A 12,711-nucleotide genomic window follows, 5' to 3' on the forward strand; every position below is an offset into this window, starting at 1 on the left:
GGTTACGAGAAACGATGTTTTCGTTCTCATTTATGTTTACAGAGTCATACCTATCAGATTTTCGTAGGAAGTTCCCTGTTAATTTCTTATATTTCTCATTATCTACGTTTTTGTTCAAATAGGCCATACGAATGGAATCCGACTTCTTTCCTTCTTTTTCTAAGCATGAATTTCTTCCCCAACTCTGTAATGGCGTTTCTGTCAGATACGAGGCAAGGAGAGGATTACACGTTGTGGTAAGCAAAAATATTTAAGCAGAAAAATAAAGGAAAACACATAAGAAGTAATGTTCATTCGATATTATCATCATATTTACATTATAACTCTGATGCAATCACACACGACAAATCCTCTTACAGTAAGTCATAATTAACATCGCACATAAGGAGCAATCCATTTTTCATCCACAGTCTCCCGAGGGACGAAGGGGCGAAATTTATCATTGACAAGCGTTGTTTGGACAACCAAAGAATATTGAACAAAAAAAGCTAACGAAGTAAAGATGTATGCTCCTCTTTGATTTACGGAAGATTTGACTCACTGTTCTACCGTGCTAACAAAGCTAATCTGTGTGATTTCTGCGCCCAAATGTTGGCCACATAGTCTTTCGAATAGTTCGTTTTTCAGGCTAATCGCGACATACCTTGTGGAGAAGTTGTATGTCTCGAGGTTGGTAAAGTAGTGAATCTTGATGAAACCCTTTGTTGTTACTGTCTAAAGGCTCTCCCCACAAATCCCACCAACTCGTACGTTTAAACGTTTAAACTTAACAAGGAGTCAGCTTCTCAAGCACAGTTCAGTTATTGCGACGATTGTGTAGAACAGGAGAAGCTTTATGGACCTTTCGAGCGACCTTTCATGAAGAAACTTCAGGTATGCAGGGAAGTTGAGGTTTTTTTTTTCAAATGACAATTATTTGCTTATGCATCCTATTCGGCCATGAACGGCTGTCTCACTTTTTCTAGGAACTTGGCATGTTTCGATTAGCTGTACACTTGGTGTTATCCTATCCTTTAGACGAAATACTGTCATCCTTAAAAACCGGAGAACTTCGGAAAGGTTTGTCAGAACAGCTTTCAGTTTTGTGTATCTCCGTGAATGTTAACTGACCTGGATATTCATTGTTTTTTGGTACTTATATGTTCTGTTTTCTTGCATATTTTTTTCTTCTTTTCCCTTCTCTTCTTTTTTGAAGCTTTAATGGGATTATAATATATTTTCTTTATTAATTGGGATTAATTATGTTTCTTGTCGATAATGTTAACTGTTAATTGGATTTCAGAAGGGTTTGATATCCTCACTGTGAGGTCCGATTCCTTGGCAACTGCGCTTTCACTCCAAGTTGATGATTATCCTGTAGAGCTATCGGCAACAGATCCATTGGTCAGAGACATCGTTGCTACGCTCGGCAAGGTATGGACTATAGTGAATTCGTTTGAAAGAAGGGGAGGGGAATGTGAAAAGTGACGTCAGCACATACAGCTCTATACAGAATACGATTTAATGAACCCCCGTTCCAAGCGGTAATTTCAAAAAAACAGAAAAAAATGCAGAAGAAGACTTATATTTCCGAAAGGGAATCATTTCGTTTTCTTTCGCTGGGTTTTGAGAGTAATATCACAATAGTAGCGGCTGTGACTGGCGATGCACTGTCAGAGTCGTCCTTTAAGGATTTCTATCAATCTACGGTGATCTAATGGCAGCAGATTCCTCACGAATATCTCTCTTAACTTCTTCAAGAAATTGAGATCAATATTGATAAACATCATTCATGATGTATCCCCATAGGAAGAGTTACCAGAGTTCTAGATCGGGGTAGCACTCGGGCCATCCGTCAGGCAAAGAAGAAAGTCGTTCCAGTTATAATCTCTAAAAATTCGGGACAGTGAACAAAAAAAAACTATCACTGCGCCATAGTTCCATTCTTTTGGAACAAAACATATCTGAGTCAACAAATTTCTCAGATCTAGGCCAGAGGAAGTTCTCTAACAATCTCCAACCCTGCCATTTTGAAAGTCACCATTGTGTATTGAATTTTATGCTTTATATCTTGCCAACGAGATTTTTTTTAATGGTTTGACGTTTCAATATTTTGGTTGTTATCAAAAGTCTGAAAATTTCTTGAAATATTTGGTACTTTGCATATAGTTGGGTCAAAACTATCTTAAGCTTAGTGAATTTGCGTAAGCGCCTGGCCCGAAGCGGCGTAGTTGACTCGGCGATTGCGAGCGACGAGTACTGCAGTGATGAGTGGAGCTGCTTCGGGCCTACAGGTGCGTCCATTTTCAGCTCGTTCTGACCCGACTATACCCCATCAAACTCCATTCTCTCGGCTAAAATCTTCGACATCGTTCCAAGGCGTTGGTAGATTGTAACCCCAGGTGCATGGGTTTACATATTTTGCAGTATGCTGAAAACGTGGTATCTGGATGAAGTTAGGAGTCTGTGCATGCGACAGTCTTAAAAGTGACAGCGCGCTTCTAATATATTATATTAGATAGTATTTAATAGTATAAGCAGAGTAAAAGAAGTGTAGTCGGGTCAAAACGACAAGAAGCACAGTGCAGTTGCGCAAGCGGCTACGCTCGAAGCGGTGCGGGGGAGCGTACCGGTGAGGATCCAGTGAGGACCCTTGCTACCACCGTTCATTGTTGCAGTTCGCGATTGTTCCACTTCGATTCCAACCGCTATCTCTGCCGTACCGCTTCGTGCGCAACTGCACTGTGCTTCATGTCATTTCGACTCTACTGTACTGTATGTATCGGAACTACCGGCACTTGTTAAGCATACTGCGTAGTATGGAATCTTATCCGCCTGGGTTGACAATCTAACGAAGCCATGGCTAGCTAGCTCTGGTCAGTTTGTTTTCCTATTGGAGAGGTCTCTTATAGTGCAATTGGAATGAAATCAGTGCTTGGTTGAGAGAGTGAACGAGTTTGGTGGGGTAGGTATGGTGTCACCAAAACCTCGTTGACAAATGAACACCATCAAGCAATAAAATCCAATTCATTTCACCACCAGTGCTTACAATCGTTTTCATCACCACACATGAGTGAGATACAATGTGCCAAACAATGACTCGAGGATTATTCCTGATGTTTACGGATTTTAAGAACAACTGCTGGAAAACAACGACTCCTGAGGCACTTCCAAACTTCCTTCTGTGCTCCGACTGCGAAGTCATCATTTTCAAGGATGCTTCCTAAGTAGTACTGCGATGTGCATAAGACCAAATCGCCTATCGCTTAGTAGACGTCGATATCTACTGAAAACTAGCGATACGCTCGAACTATTTTCATTTCCTCACACTCATCCTTTAACAATTACCACAGAATACGTGATTCGGTTCTACCGCGTTCTGTAGAAGGTGAAGAAAAAAGACCATTCAAGTAATGGTTCTCTAAATAATCACTTATCAATTGAAAATCAGCGATGCAGATATATTTATGAGTTCGATCAAGTGGAATAATAATCCTCGAATCTTTAACCGTCCAAAACCTCATTCGCTTGCCCGAAAACCGTACTATTCATCGTAGCGATTAGAACAATAGTAAAGACACGTGCCACTTAATTTCTAGTGATAACTAAGACTTTCTTCTGGGAATAATAAAACCTTGAAACTCTTCTCACTCTAGCGCTATGTTGTGTTCTATTTTCTTTAGCATCCTAGTTGGAAAATGATACCTAGCGCTCGACGTCTCCCCGCTTTCCGCACTCTTTTGAAGCGCATATCTTCCAGACTCATGAGGAATGCACATTCCATTTACTTTGTCGATTGCATAGAACGCCGTTCCGAGTAAGCGATTTGTCTTCAGTTAGCTTGGGAAGTAATTCTTTTTCTGAATTACTTCAGAGTATCGCACATACCCACTCCTATACCTGCAGGGGTTGGTCTTTTCCCGGTTGCTAGTTGGTTCAATCATTCCTGTCGCGCAAACTTGAATAGTTTGTGAGTTTCTATTTTCACTAATTTCATCTTCATATCCTTGACTATTTTTTCAGCTTCTATGAGAACAAACTGGTCTTTGTTAGTACTGGTATACGAAAGGGTGAGGAAGTTTGTGATAGCTATGGAGTCTCTTTTTTCAATCATACTGCGCGAGAACGATCTGTAAGTTTTCATTCTTTTCCCACAATAAATGATCAATTCTATCCCCTTTGGTTGTGGGTTTCTCTATCCATATGTTTGCAGGATTTCCTGGCTGGTCGTGGTTTCAGTTGCAACTGTTCCGTTTGTTTGACAAACGACTCCATTGATGATATGCTGGAACCTATAATAGAGCATCCTGACGTATGTTAAACATTTGCAAGGGAATTTTTTGCAAGTTTCCCTATGGTAAACTGCAGCTAGTCATAAAATCTCTTCCAAACGTAACGGACTATAGACAATATCGAAATGCGCTTCCTGATGGTCATAAAATTATCGAAACAATAGCGGAAATGTATGTAGGATCAATTGGCGGAAACGGTAAGCTTATTGGTGTCATGGTCACACAGCTTCAGAAAGGGCAGATTGGCTTCCTAGATACGAAGGAAAGGTTGTTTTTATATGGCGAAGTGCTTGAGTGCCAACGTCGACGCGGATTACACTTCTCGCCTGAGCAAAGTATGTGCATACTATTTTAGTTGTACCAGCTGTACTATTTAAAAATTTAGCCTAGCTGTTTAAGTAAGGATTCTTTTGAACTGCGTCGTTGCAGATTACGATGCTGCAGTGAAATCGTGAGTTCTTTTTCATACACATCTTGGTGAGGGTCTTGGAGCACGCTTTCAGATCGCGCAAAAGGGAGAAGTACATGGAAAACATGCAGGTTCATCTGTTCGCAGCCCTGATAAGAATGCGAACCTTCTATGGAAAACTGTATCCTGCTTATGATGCTGCTAATGTATGTTTCGTTTGCAAATATGATAACACATGATAGAACTTTCTCTTTCAGTCAGTTGCTGAAGAACTAATATTGATGCAGGATGAAGGATCTTGTAAGAATTTGGCAGATGCAGTTGTAAAACTTCGCACAATCTTGGAGTATTTAAAACCAGCTTTACCAACGTTGGAATGAATGAGTCTCAGGTCACAACGGCACTGTCAGATTCATGCAGATGAGCTATTTGGTCCACACATGTTTTTCATATAGTATGAAGGTTTTGACGTGTGGCGTTCATAGTTAGGCTTCATAGTTAGGCCGTCGCATCTTCTGTTTTGATGCTATCGGATACAACACAAATAGTTTTAATAAGAATGAAGTAGCGATATAATGCTTGATGTGGCATTGGTACTAGAAATAGAAAGGAAAGGGTGTGTAGTGACAGGGGCATTGATATTCTCCCACTTGGCATTTGCACCAAATATTTCAACCTATATTATTCATCGGATTTGATTCGATGAATAATATAGATTGAACAATATAGGTTGATGTTGCACGATGTTGCATACTTCTTGAAACAAAAAATAGAAACAGTTTCGTAAAGCATTGTTTCAATCTAAACATCTGATTTGGATTCCTTCTACTACAGTACTTTTCTGATGTTAGAGTCTTTCTCAGTTTAATATGGAGTTTTAATCTATTAATGGAATCTATGAGTTGTAGAAGGAAACCACAATAGTATAAAAGGAAGAACAGTTTGAAGTTATATTTGTAAGAAAGTAACATTAGTGACAGTATAAATGGGTTTCCAGCCAAGATGTGATTACAAACCGCATACAGAATAAACCGACTACAAGTTAACCGTACATACAACCGTTATAAAATTAGTGGCGCAAGACAAGTATCGACAGAAGCGAGAACATTTAGGAAGCGGTGCTTATCCTTGACCACATAGCCGCGATCAGCGTTCAACTGGGGCAGAGTAATCGGAAAGACAGTACACCGGAAAGAACGCATCGCAGACATTTGGACAAAAGTAATCACCAGCAACTGTGTCTTTTCATTCTTAACACATAAATTAAGAACTTTCTCTGTGGCAGAACAAATACCAGTATCAAAAACGAGAACAAATTGATGGTTGGTCAAAATATGGGGTGACCCACTCACTCATCTATTTTTGGTAGATGTGGTGAAGGTGGTGGAGGCATTTTGCATTCAATAACATCAGAAGTTACAGCATTGGTATGAGCCACTGGGCGAGGAACGACGGGAACTGCTTCTGAGTCACATCGTTTTTCGAAGGAAAACAAAGAGCCAAAACGGAAATGTTGTACCACTGGGAACTTTTTGAGTACCTAAAGATACTGTTAGTGCTAAAAATACTTAAAGCTAAAAACAACTATAACATGCAAGTTTGTTTCAGGACTACTAAAGAGAATCATTCATTTCAGTTTTTGTAAAACGATTGTAACTAGTACATGTATCCTCTGATAACAAGTGTGCTCTGAAAATGGAACATACCTCCCCTTCATACATCTTGAACAGACCACTATTCACCTTAGTCCAGGTTGGAACAGCAGAAATGTTCCACAACTGATTCGAATGTTGGTAAAATGGTCCGCTTTTTGTCTGAAAAGATAACTCATAAGCTGTTTAGTGGCAAGTGAAGTAATCAAATAAAGTTCACCTGATTTATGAAATTTACACAATCGAGGAAGAGGTATTTATGAGCATTGGTCTCAACCACTGTAGGTTTCAGATATGAGTCAGGTATAAGCGATTTGTTACCTAAAATGTGTTTACATATAGCATTTTCAAATCCTATGTTCACGAGTGTTTCTGTGATAATTTGGAGGTACAGAACCAACCAGCCAGCTGGGCGCTTCCCCATAAGAAAGGAATAAACTGATAGTCATCTAGGGAATGTACGCCTTGGCTGCCAGCTGGTTCCATCTTGTATGTCGTTTGCAAAGATCGGCAAAGCTGGAGGTATCTGAAGCAGTGATTTGAGTATTGAAGGTTTTGAATTGGGTAACTAATTTGTCATCATATTTAGTACATTTTTATTAAATTCAATCATGGAGAGTTAGAAGCAAAAAGATAGAATGTTATGACATCGATCAGCCGCTTTAGGGTACGTCAAAGCTGACATAAATTCTGAATCGTTCAAGGTTTATGAACGCAAATGCGTACTACACAATGATTTGGATCACTCGATGGATGTGTTGAATTATTGTTTTTATCCTCAAAGACAACTTTGGTATTAATCTGTCGACGCTGGAGGACGAAAAGGCTGACTGGGCTTACGGAGGTTCCAAACTATCGAAATAGCTGCGGAACCATTGCGCTGCACTGCACCCGAGGAATTTTAGCAAATTAGATCATAGAATCTCAGAGTCATAGCACCTAGAAAAGGTCACCATCACGTTGATGTGAAATTATGCAGTCACTTCCTATGTCCAAATGTGCCATGACCTGATCCTGAAAGCACAGCAGAAAGCGCGTTCATTTCGGATCCTCAAGGTAAGTTAGTTTAGCGATGGATCAAGGATAATTCCACTGACAACATTACTACAACTACCAAATGCATGGAGATCCAAGATATTTCCAACACACGCTTGAAAGGAACAGGAACAAATTGGCTAATTCTTGAAAATAGGAACAGAAAAAGTTTCAAGCACTTACTTTACAAAGATTCGAAGAACAACGGCACGGTTGTCAGTAGCAGCTAAAAATCCAATGCGGTATAGACAAAGAAGGAATATTACGAACGTAGACTCGTGACCTATAAATGAGAACAGCGTTAAAGTTGGATAAATTAACCCTATGCAACTCGCGGATTCTACGAAGGCTGATGGTATGGTCGGGTTAAAAGAACATGAAGTTCGATGCTTGTGCAAGCGGCGCGTTGGAGTTGGTGGTTGCGATCGAGGAGAGGCCATTGCGAGCTTCAGTGATGATTGGAGCTAGAAAGGGTCTTCGTCGATCCCAATCGCAACACTCCCCTCACCGCTTCGAGCGCAGCCGCTTACGCAAACAGCTTCACGTCGTTTTGCCCCACTATATCTATGGGCGAAGCCGCGTCAAATTGGGAGCGATATGATTTGTGTGACAGCAAATCTGATACTGCCTGCACAAAATTTTTGAATAAAACGAAAAGGAGGCAAATATAGTGATTATAGTCGGGTCAAAACGACATGAAACACGGTGCAGTTGCTTAAGCGGTTGCGCTCCAAGCAACGCGGTGGAGATAACGGTTGGAATCGAGATGGGACCATTGCGATGCAACGATGAGAGGCGTTAGTATGGGTTCGCAATCGATCCTATCCGCTATGCTCTACCGCTTCAAGTGCAGCCGCAACTGCGCTGTGCTTCATGTCATTTTGACCCTACTATACCTTCCCGAAACTACAACATATACGTGATTATTAACTCCCAAATTTCCCATGCGCTTACCTGACCCATAGTCAATTCGAGTTGAATTACCGAAGGAATCTTCGATGTAGGCACATAATTCACCAGCGGCTGGCTTCAAGTGATCCGGCAAGATGTCTTCCACAATCTTGTTCTTCTCCTGTTCAGTTTTATATGAGAGTCATGTGACATGTACAAGATACGAGCACATTATCACAATAGAATAAAATAATACGATGCACGCTCACCTGGAGAAGGTGATCATACCATTTCCTGTATGATTTGTTCCCATATCTTTGAGTGGGATCCTCTTCAGGTGGGAATAATTCTATCCAACTCTAGGAGCTATATGTAAATTGATGCTTACTTACAAAAGTGCAATATGGTCAGGGTCAAGCATGGTGATGGGGCACAATCCTCTCGAATACGTCCCCACAGAATTTTGACACCACTTCTAAAAGAGGAGGAGTTTAGTTATACGTAGTTTAGTTATACGTAGTGTTCAGCACTTTAAAAGTGGATTGAATGCAATTTAATGACCGAAAAAAAAAACTCTTTTGCCCTACAAGACAGTTATATCGCAAATTCTTCCCTAGTCTTTTGGGAATTTAGACGGGCCGACAAAGGTGAGAAAATGCCATCCTTCCCATCTCTGTACCATCAAAAATTTGGAAGAACGGCAGGGCCCTGGAAATCGTTTGATACAGCATCTAATAGAGAAAATCCTTGGCTACAAAATACTGAAAAAATGATATGCTTCGCACTAAGATACCATTAAGTTATCAGTCTTTGTTCAGGATCAAACAGTTTTCTGCGCGCGAGCAAAAACGGGATTTCGGCAAGTTTTCCCATTCTAGAAAAACGGAACTACGTTTTAAAAAAATCACCCATATATTCAGATAGAGAGACTACGAACATCTCTGTGTGCAAAACTTCACGCATTTGTAATTGTAATTATTCTTCATCTTTTAGGAGTAGTGTCAAGCTTCAATCTCTTTTGCAAAAATTTGCCGTAGAACCTGCGTATTCTCATTGTTACATTGTCAGCAAGCTGTGCATTTGTAAAACAAAATGCTGGGGCTTCCATACTCTACTACGCCTGAAACTAAATATAATATTTTGTAATTTATGTTGTCATTTTATGTTATTTCTTGTAATATTTTATAATTAATTGTCTAATACCACGTAATATTTTGTGCTGGTTATCATGTTATCCTTTACCCACTATTGCCCAACGCACACTCCCCTACGATCCTCTTCCCTTGCCCCCCTCCCCAGTTTACGATCCCCAATGGGAAAATCCCATTACACGCTTGACCCTGAATATGGTTCAAGAACTGCTTACCATTACTTTGTCCAGCATATCAATAACCTTCATCACATTTTCACTCACAGGCACATCATCGCAAGTTTTTACGTTAAGAACGGCATCATTCAATTCGTGCAAGAATTCAAGTAACATTTGGTATCCCTGCATATGAACAAAATCATTACGCTCACTGCTCAGAGGTACAACCTAGAAGGATGTCTTACTTCAGAGAAATAAAAAGGATTCATGTCGAAGATGTTTAGAATACGTCGAACTGGTTCCACATAACTATGATTTTGAACGTCAACAGTCTTCATTTCTATAATTAAGCAATTTAGAGCCGTTTGATCACACTTTGATATTGCCATGACAATTGTGATAACGAGAATTACTGAGGAGTTACTGACTCAGACCACTTCATTTGCGAAATAGTGTTAAGCTGTTGGCTTCATATAGTGTTAAGCTAGGAGGAAGTAAGGTGTGAAACAATAGTATTTCCAAAAACATCTAAAATTTACAGTCTTTCCTTATTGAGAAGATATAGAGCATGAAATAATTTAACAACCTAGCTGAAAGAAGAAAATTCAGTTCATTGACTTAGCTGGTTACTTTTGATGCAGTTGGGTGAAAACGATCTGAGCCTTAGTGCAATTGCGTAGGCGGCTGCGTTCGAAGTGGTCTGGCGGAACGATTGTTCAGCGTGCTTTCTTGCTTTCTGCAGCAGCGAATGATGCTAGCAAGGGTCAATCCTCGATCTTAGCCGCTATGCTCCATCGCACCGCCTCGAGCGCAGCCGCTTTCGCAACTACACCGAGCATAGTGTCGTTTTGAGGCGTCTACCCGTGATGTTTCTAATGGAATGACATGCAAAATTTACTTCTGATGAAGTAAATGAAAAGCAAGAAACAGGCAAAGCGGTAAATTATGAAAAGCGGAATTCGTAGAAAGTGGAGATGCCGGAATATTTCTAGCACTAGTAGAGTATTGGGAAATATATCAAAAATCTATTCTTTTCTCAAGGGAACAAAGGGTGCGATGTTATCCTTTCACCTGATACGAAGTGAGCTCTGCCTTATCGCCTACGTGTTTTGAGCAAGTTTCACTTAAAGAATTTCTGGGCGTAAGCAATTCACACACATTTTGTAGATAGCTCCGCATAAATATGAGAGTGAATAGTCATCATTTAACGTTCAACACTCATGATATCTTATTCTTTCCGTTACCTTCTGCTTACCATTTTCCGATCAATAGCTTGATATATCTCAATACTCAACAAATGAGTACTTCCAAATACAGTCATGCAGTAGGTACACTAATGGCTATCCATCGGACTTCTGTCTCTAGGATATGCCGGAGATACCGTTTCAACTGCGAGACATTTTTCGCGTCTTATTAGACTATCAGTATCAGAAAGAATCACTCGAATGAGAATAGATAGTAGCTTATTGATCTAGTAACTCTGATTCAAACTTAGAAGCAAACTAAAAGTTGAAACAGGAGAATAAGAATCGGAATAAAAAGATAATAAACGAACAAAAATATGCTAATAGTATTTATGTTTTCTTGTTTTGCCAACGAGGTTTAGGTGAAACTTTTTTATTGGCCTGACGTTTCGACAAACTCGTCTTTTTCAAAGGCCAGTTTCACCGACTAGCGGGGTTGGTAAACCACCGCGTTCTTAAAGATAGTCACCAAGGCGAAACTGGCCTTTGAAAAAGACGAGTTTGTTGAAACGTCAGGTCAATAAACAAGTTTCACCTAAACCTCGTTGGCAAAACAAGAAAACATAAATACGCTATCAAATGCCGAGGTTTCAAGAAGAGAGGACTTGGAAAATGCTATGAAGTATTTCAAACTTCAACCACAGTGGTGCACCTCGAAATCTATCCATAGTTCAACGCTGTTGTTCTTCATATTTATAAATCTGAAGAGCGATAATTAATGATTTCTACAGGTTTAGCGTTTTTCACTCATGGTACGCTAGTACTAGATGGGTGGGAAAAAGGTAGGAGCAGCGAAACTTCCTATCCTTCCTGCCATCCATTTACCCTGAGGGTATGTTGTCGCGAAAGGTGGAAGATGTGGGTTTTTCAATATTTAATACGAAACAGAAATATCCGGAATCCTCCTACGTAAGACTTGTCACTCAACGCTCTATTCCAAGCATCCCTCTTTAGATCTCGTGATCGCAAAAGCGCTGCGAGGAAAATGTATTTGAAGGTGCCGTCACGCAATCGCAATCGCGAGTATTCGTATACGGGATAGTAGATTATGGAGAGGGGTGTGATTCCGTCCATTTCTTCCTAGTTGCCGTAAAAAACGGCCCGGAAGATGCGCACGGAATCACCCTTCTCTCAATAATCTATCTATCCCGTATACGAATACTCCACCGGAAATCCGTACCACCTCAGATTCGTGGGGTGATGCCTTTAATTAAGTTGGTTAATTACTTCCATAAATAAGCGCGCGGTTAATTGCCCCTCCCCTCCCCTCCCCCAGCTACACTTTACCTCAGCGCTATTCATCGGTTCGTCAAAAAACAAGCTAAGAAATTGTGCAAACATGTTCTTATGAGTAACAGTAGAACCGTTCTTGCTAACGCAACCGAAAAAGGAGGATTTCACTCAATAGTTGAAAGAGCTATTCTTAACTTTAAGGATCCCTGCTTAGGCAAGTGGACCAGGGTTCACGTCTGACATTTGACCGGACTATATGGGGGTTGTAAGATCACGTTCCTTTAGTAGGTTATTCGAATAAGCCCACTTTCACAACCATCAATTAAAGATTTCCCAAAAGTCTTAGTTACCACGAGTTATGCGAGATTCGTGAGCACTGCAAGTATGAATGAATATACGTGTAAGCAGGGCTACAACTTCTTATGTGCATGCAAAACACCCACGACAAGTAGCAAACAAAGACATAAACAACATCGGTTAGTAAGAATAACTAACAATAACAGTGTGTGATGGCCGCGACTGGAAATATGTGTACGCCCACGGGGTGTGCTCGAATCGATTTGTGCAATCGCACTCTCCGAGCATCTTGTCGTAAATTTTTTTAGTCTTCGTTTCCGAATGGAACGTTCTAATGCTTTTAAAAAATTAAGTAAATATTAATAATTGA

General features: G+C 40.3%; 2 protein-coding genes across 2 annotated transcripts; one reads left to right on the top strand and one right to left on the bottom strand.

Annotated features, from left to right (window-relative positions):
- Positions 1 to 131: 131 nt before the first annotated feature.
- On the top strand, positions 132 to 5,060 carry RB195_009532 (uncharacterized protein; the record flags this gene model as incomplete). The annotated part of the gene is made up of 14 exons (XM_064190118.1): positions 132 to 236; positions 628 to 746; positions 801 to 873; positions 966 to 1,059; positions 1,283 to 1,413; positions 3,663 to 3,796; positions 3,854 to 3,949; positions 4,003 to 4,111; positions 4,193 to 4,291; positions 4,348 to 4,468; positions 4,526 to 4,606; positions 4,671 to 4,722; positions 4,775 to 4,886; positions 4,938 to 5,060. The coding sequence occupies 14 exons, from the start codon at positions 132 to 134 to the stop codon at positions 5,058 to 5,060; spliced, it is 1,449 nt and encodes a 482-aa protein (XP_064047701.1).
- Positions 5,061 to 6,028: 968 nt separating this feature from the next.
- On the bottom strand, positions 6,029 to 9,905 carry RB195_009533 (uncharacterized protein; the record flags this gene model as incomplete). The annotated part of the gene is made up of 9 exons (XM_064190119.1): positions 6,029 to 6,220; positions 6,387 to 6,494; positions 6,553 to 6,653; positions 6,734 to 6,858; positions 7,551 to 7,650; positions 8,322 to 8,439; positions 8,528 to 8,617; positions 9,625 to 9,750; positions 9,813 to 9,905. 9 exons carry the CDS (start codon positions 9,903 to 9,905, stop codon positions 6,029 to 6,031), a joined length of 1,053 nt encoding a protein of 350 aa, XP_064047702.1.
- Positions 9,906 to 12,711: the final 2,806 nt, after the last annotated feature.

Source organism: Necator americanus, chromosome III (assembly GCF_031761385.1).
Source record: "Necator americanus strain Aroian chromosome III, whole genome shotgun sequence".
In the NCBI taxonomy this organism is placed as follows: Eukaryota; Metazoa; Nematoda; class Chromadorea; order Rhabditida; family Ancylostomatidae; genus Necator; species Necator americanus.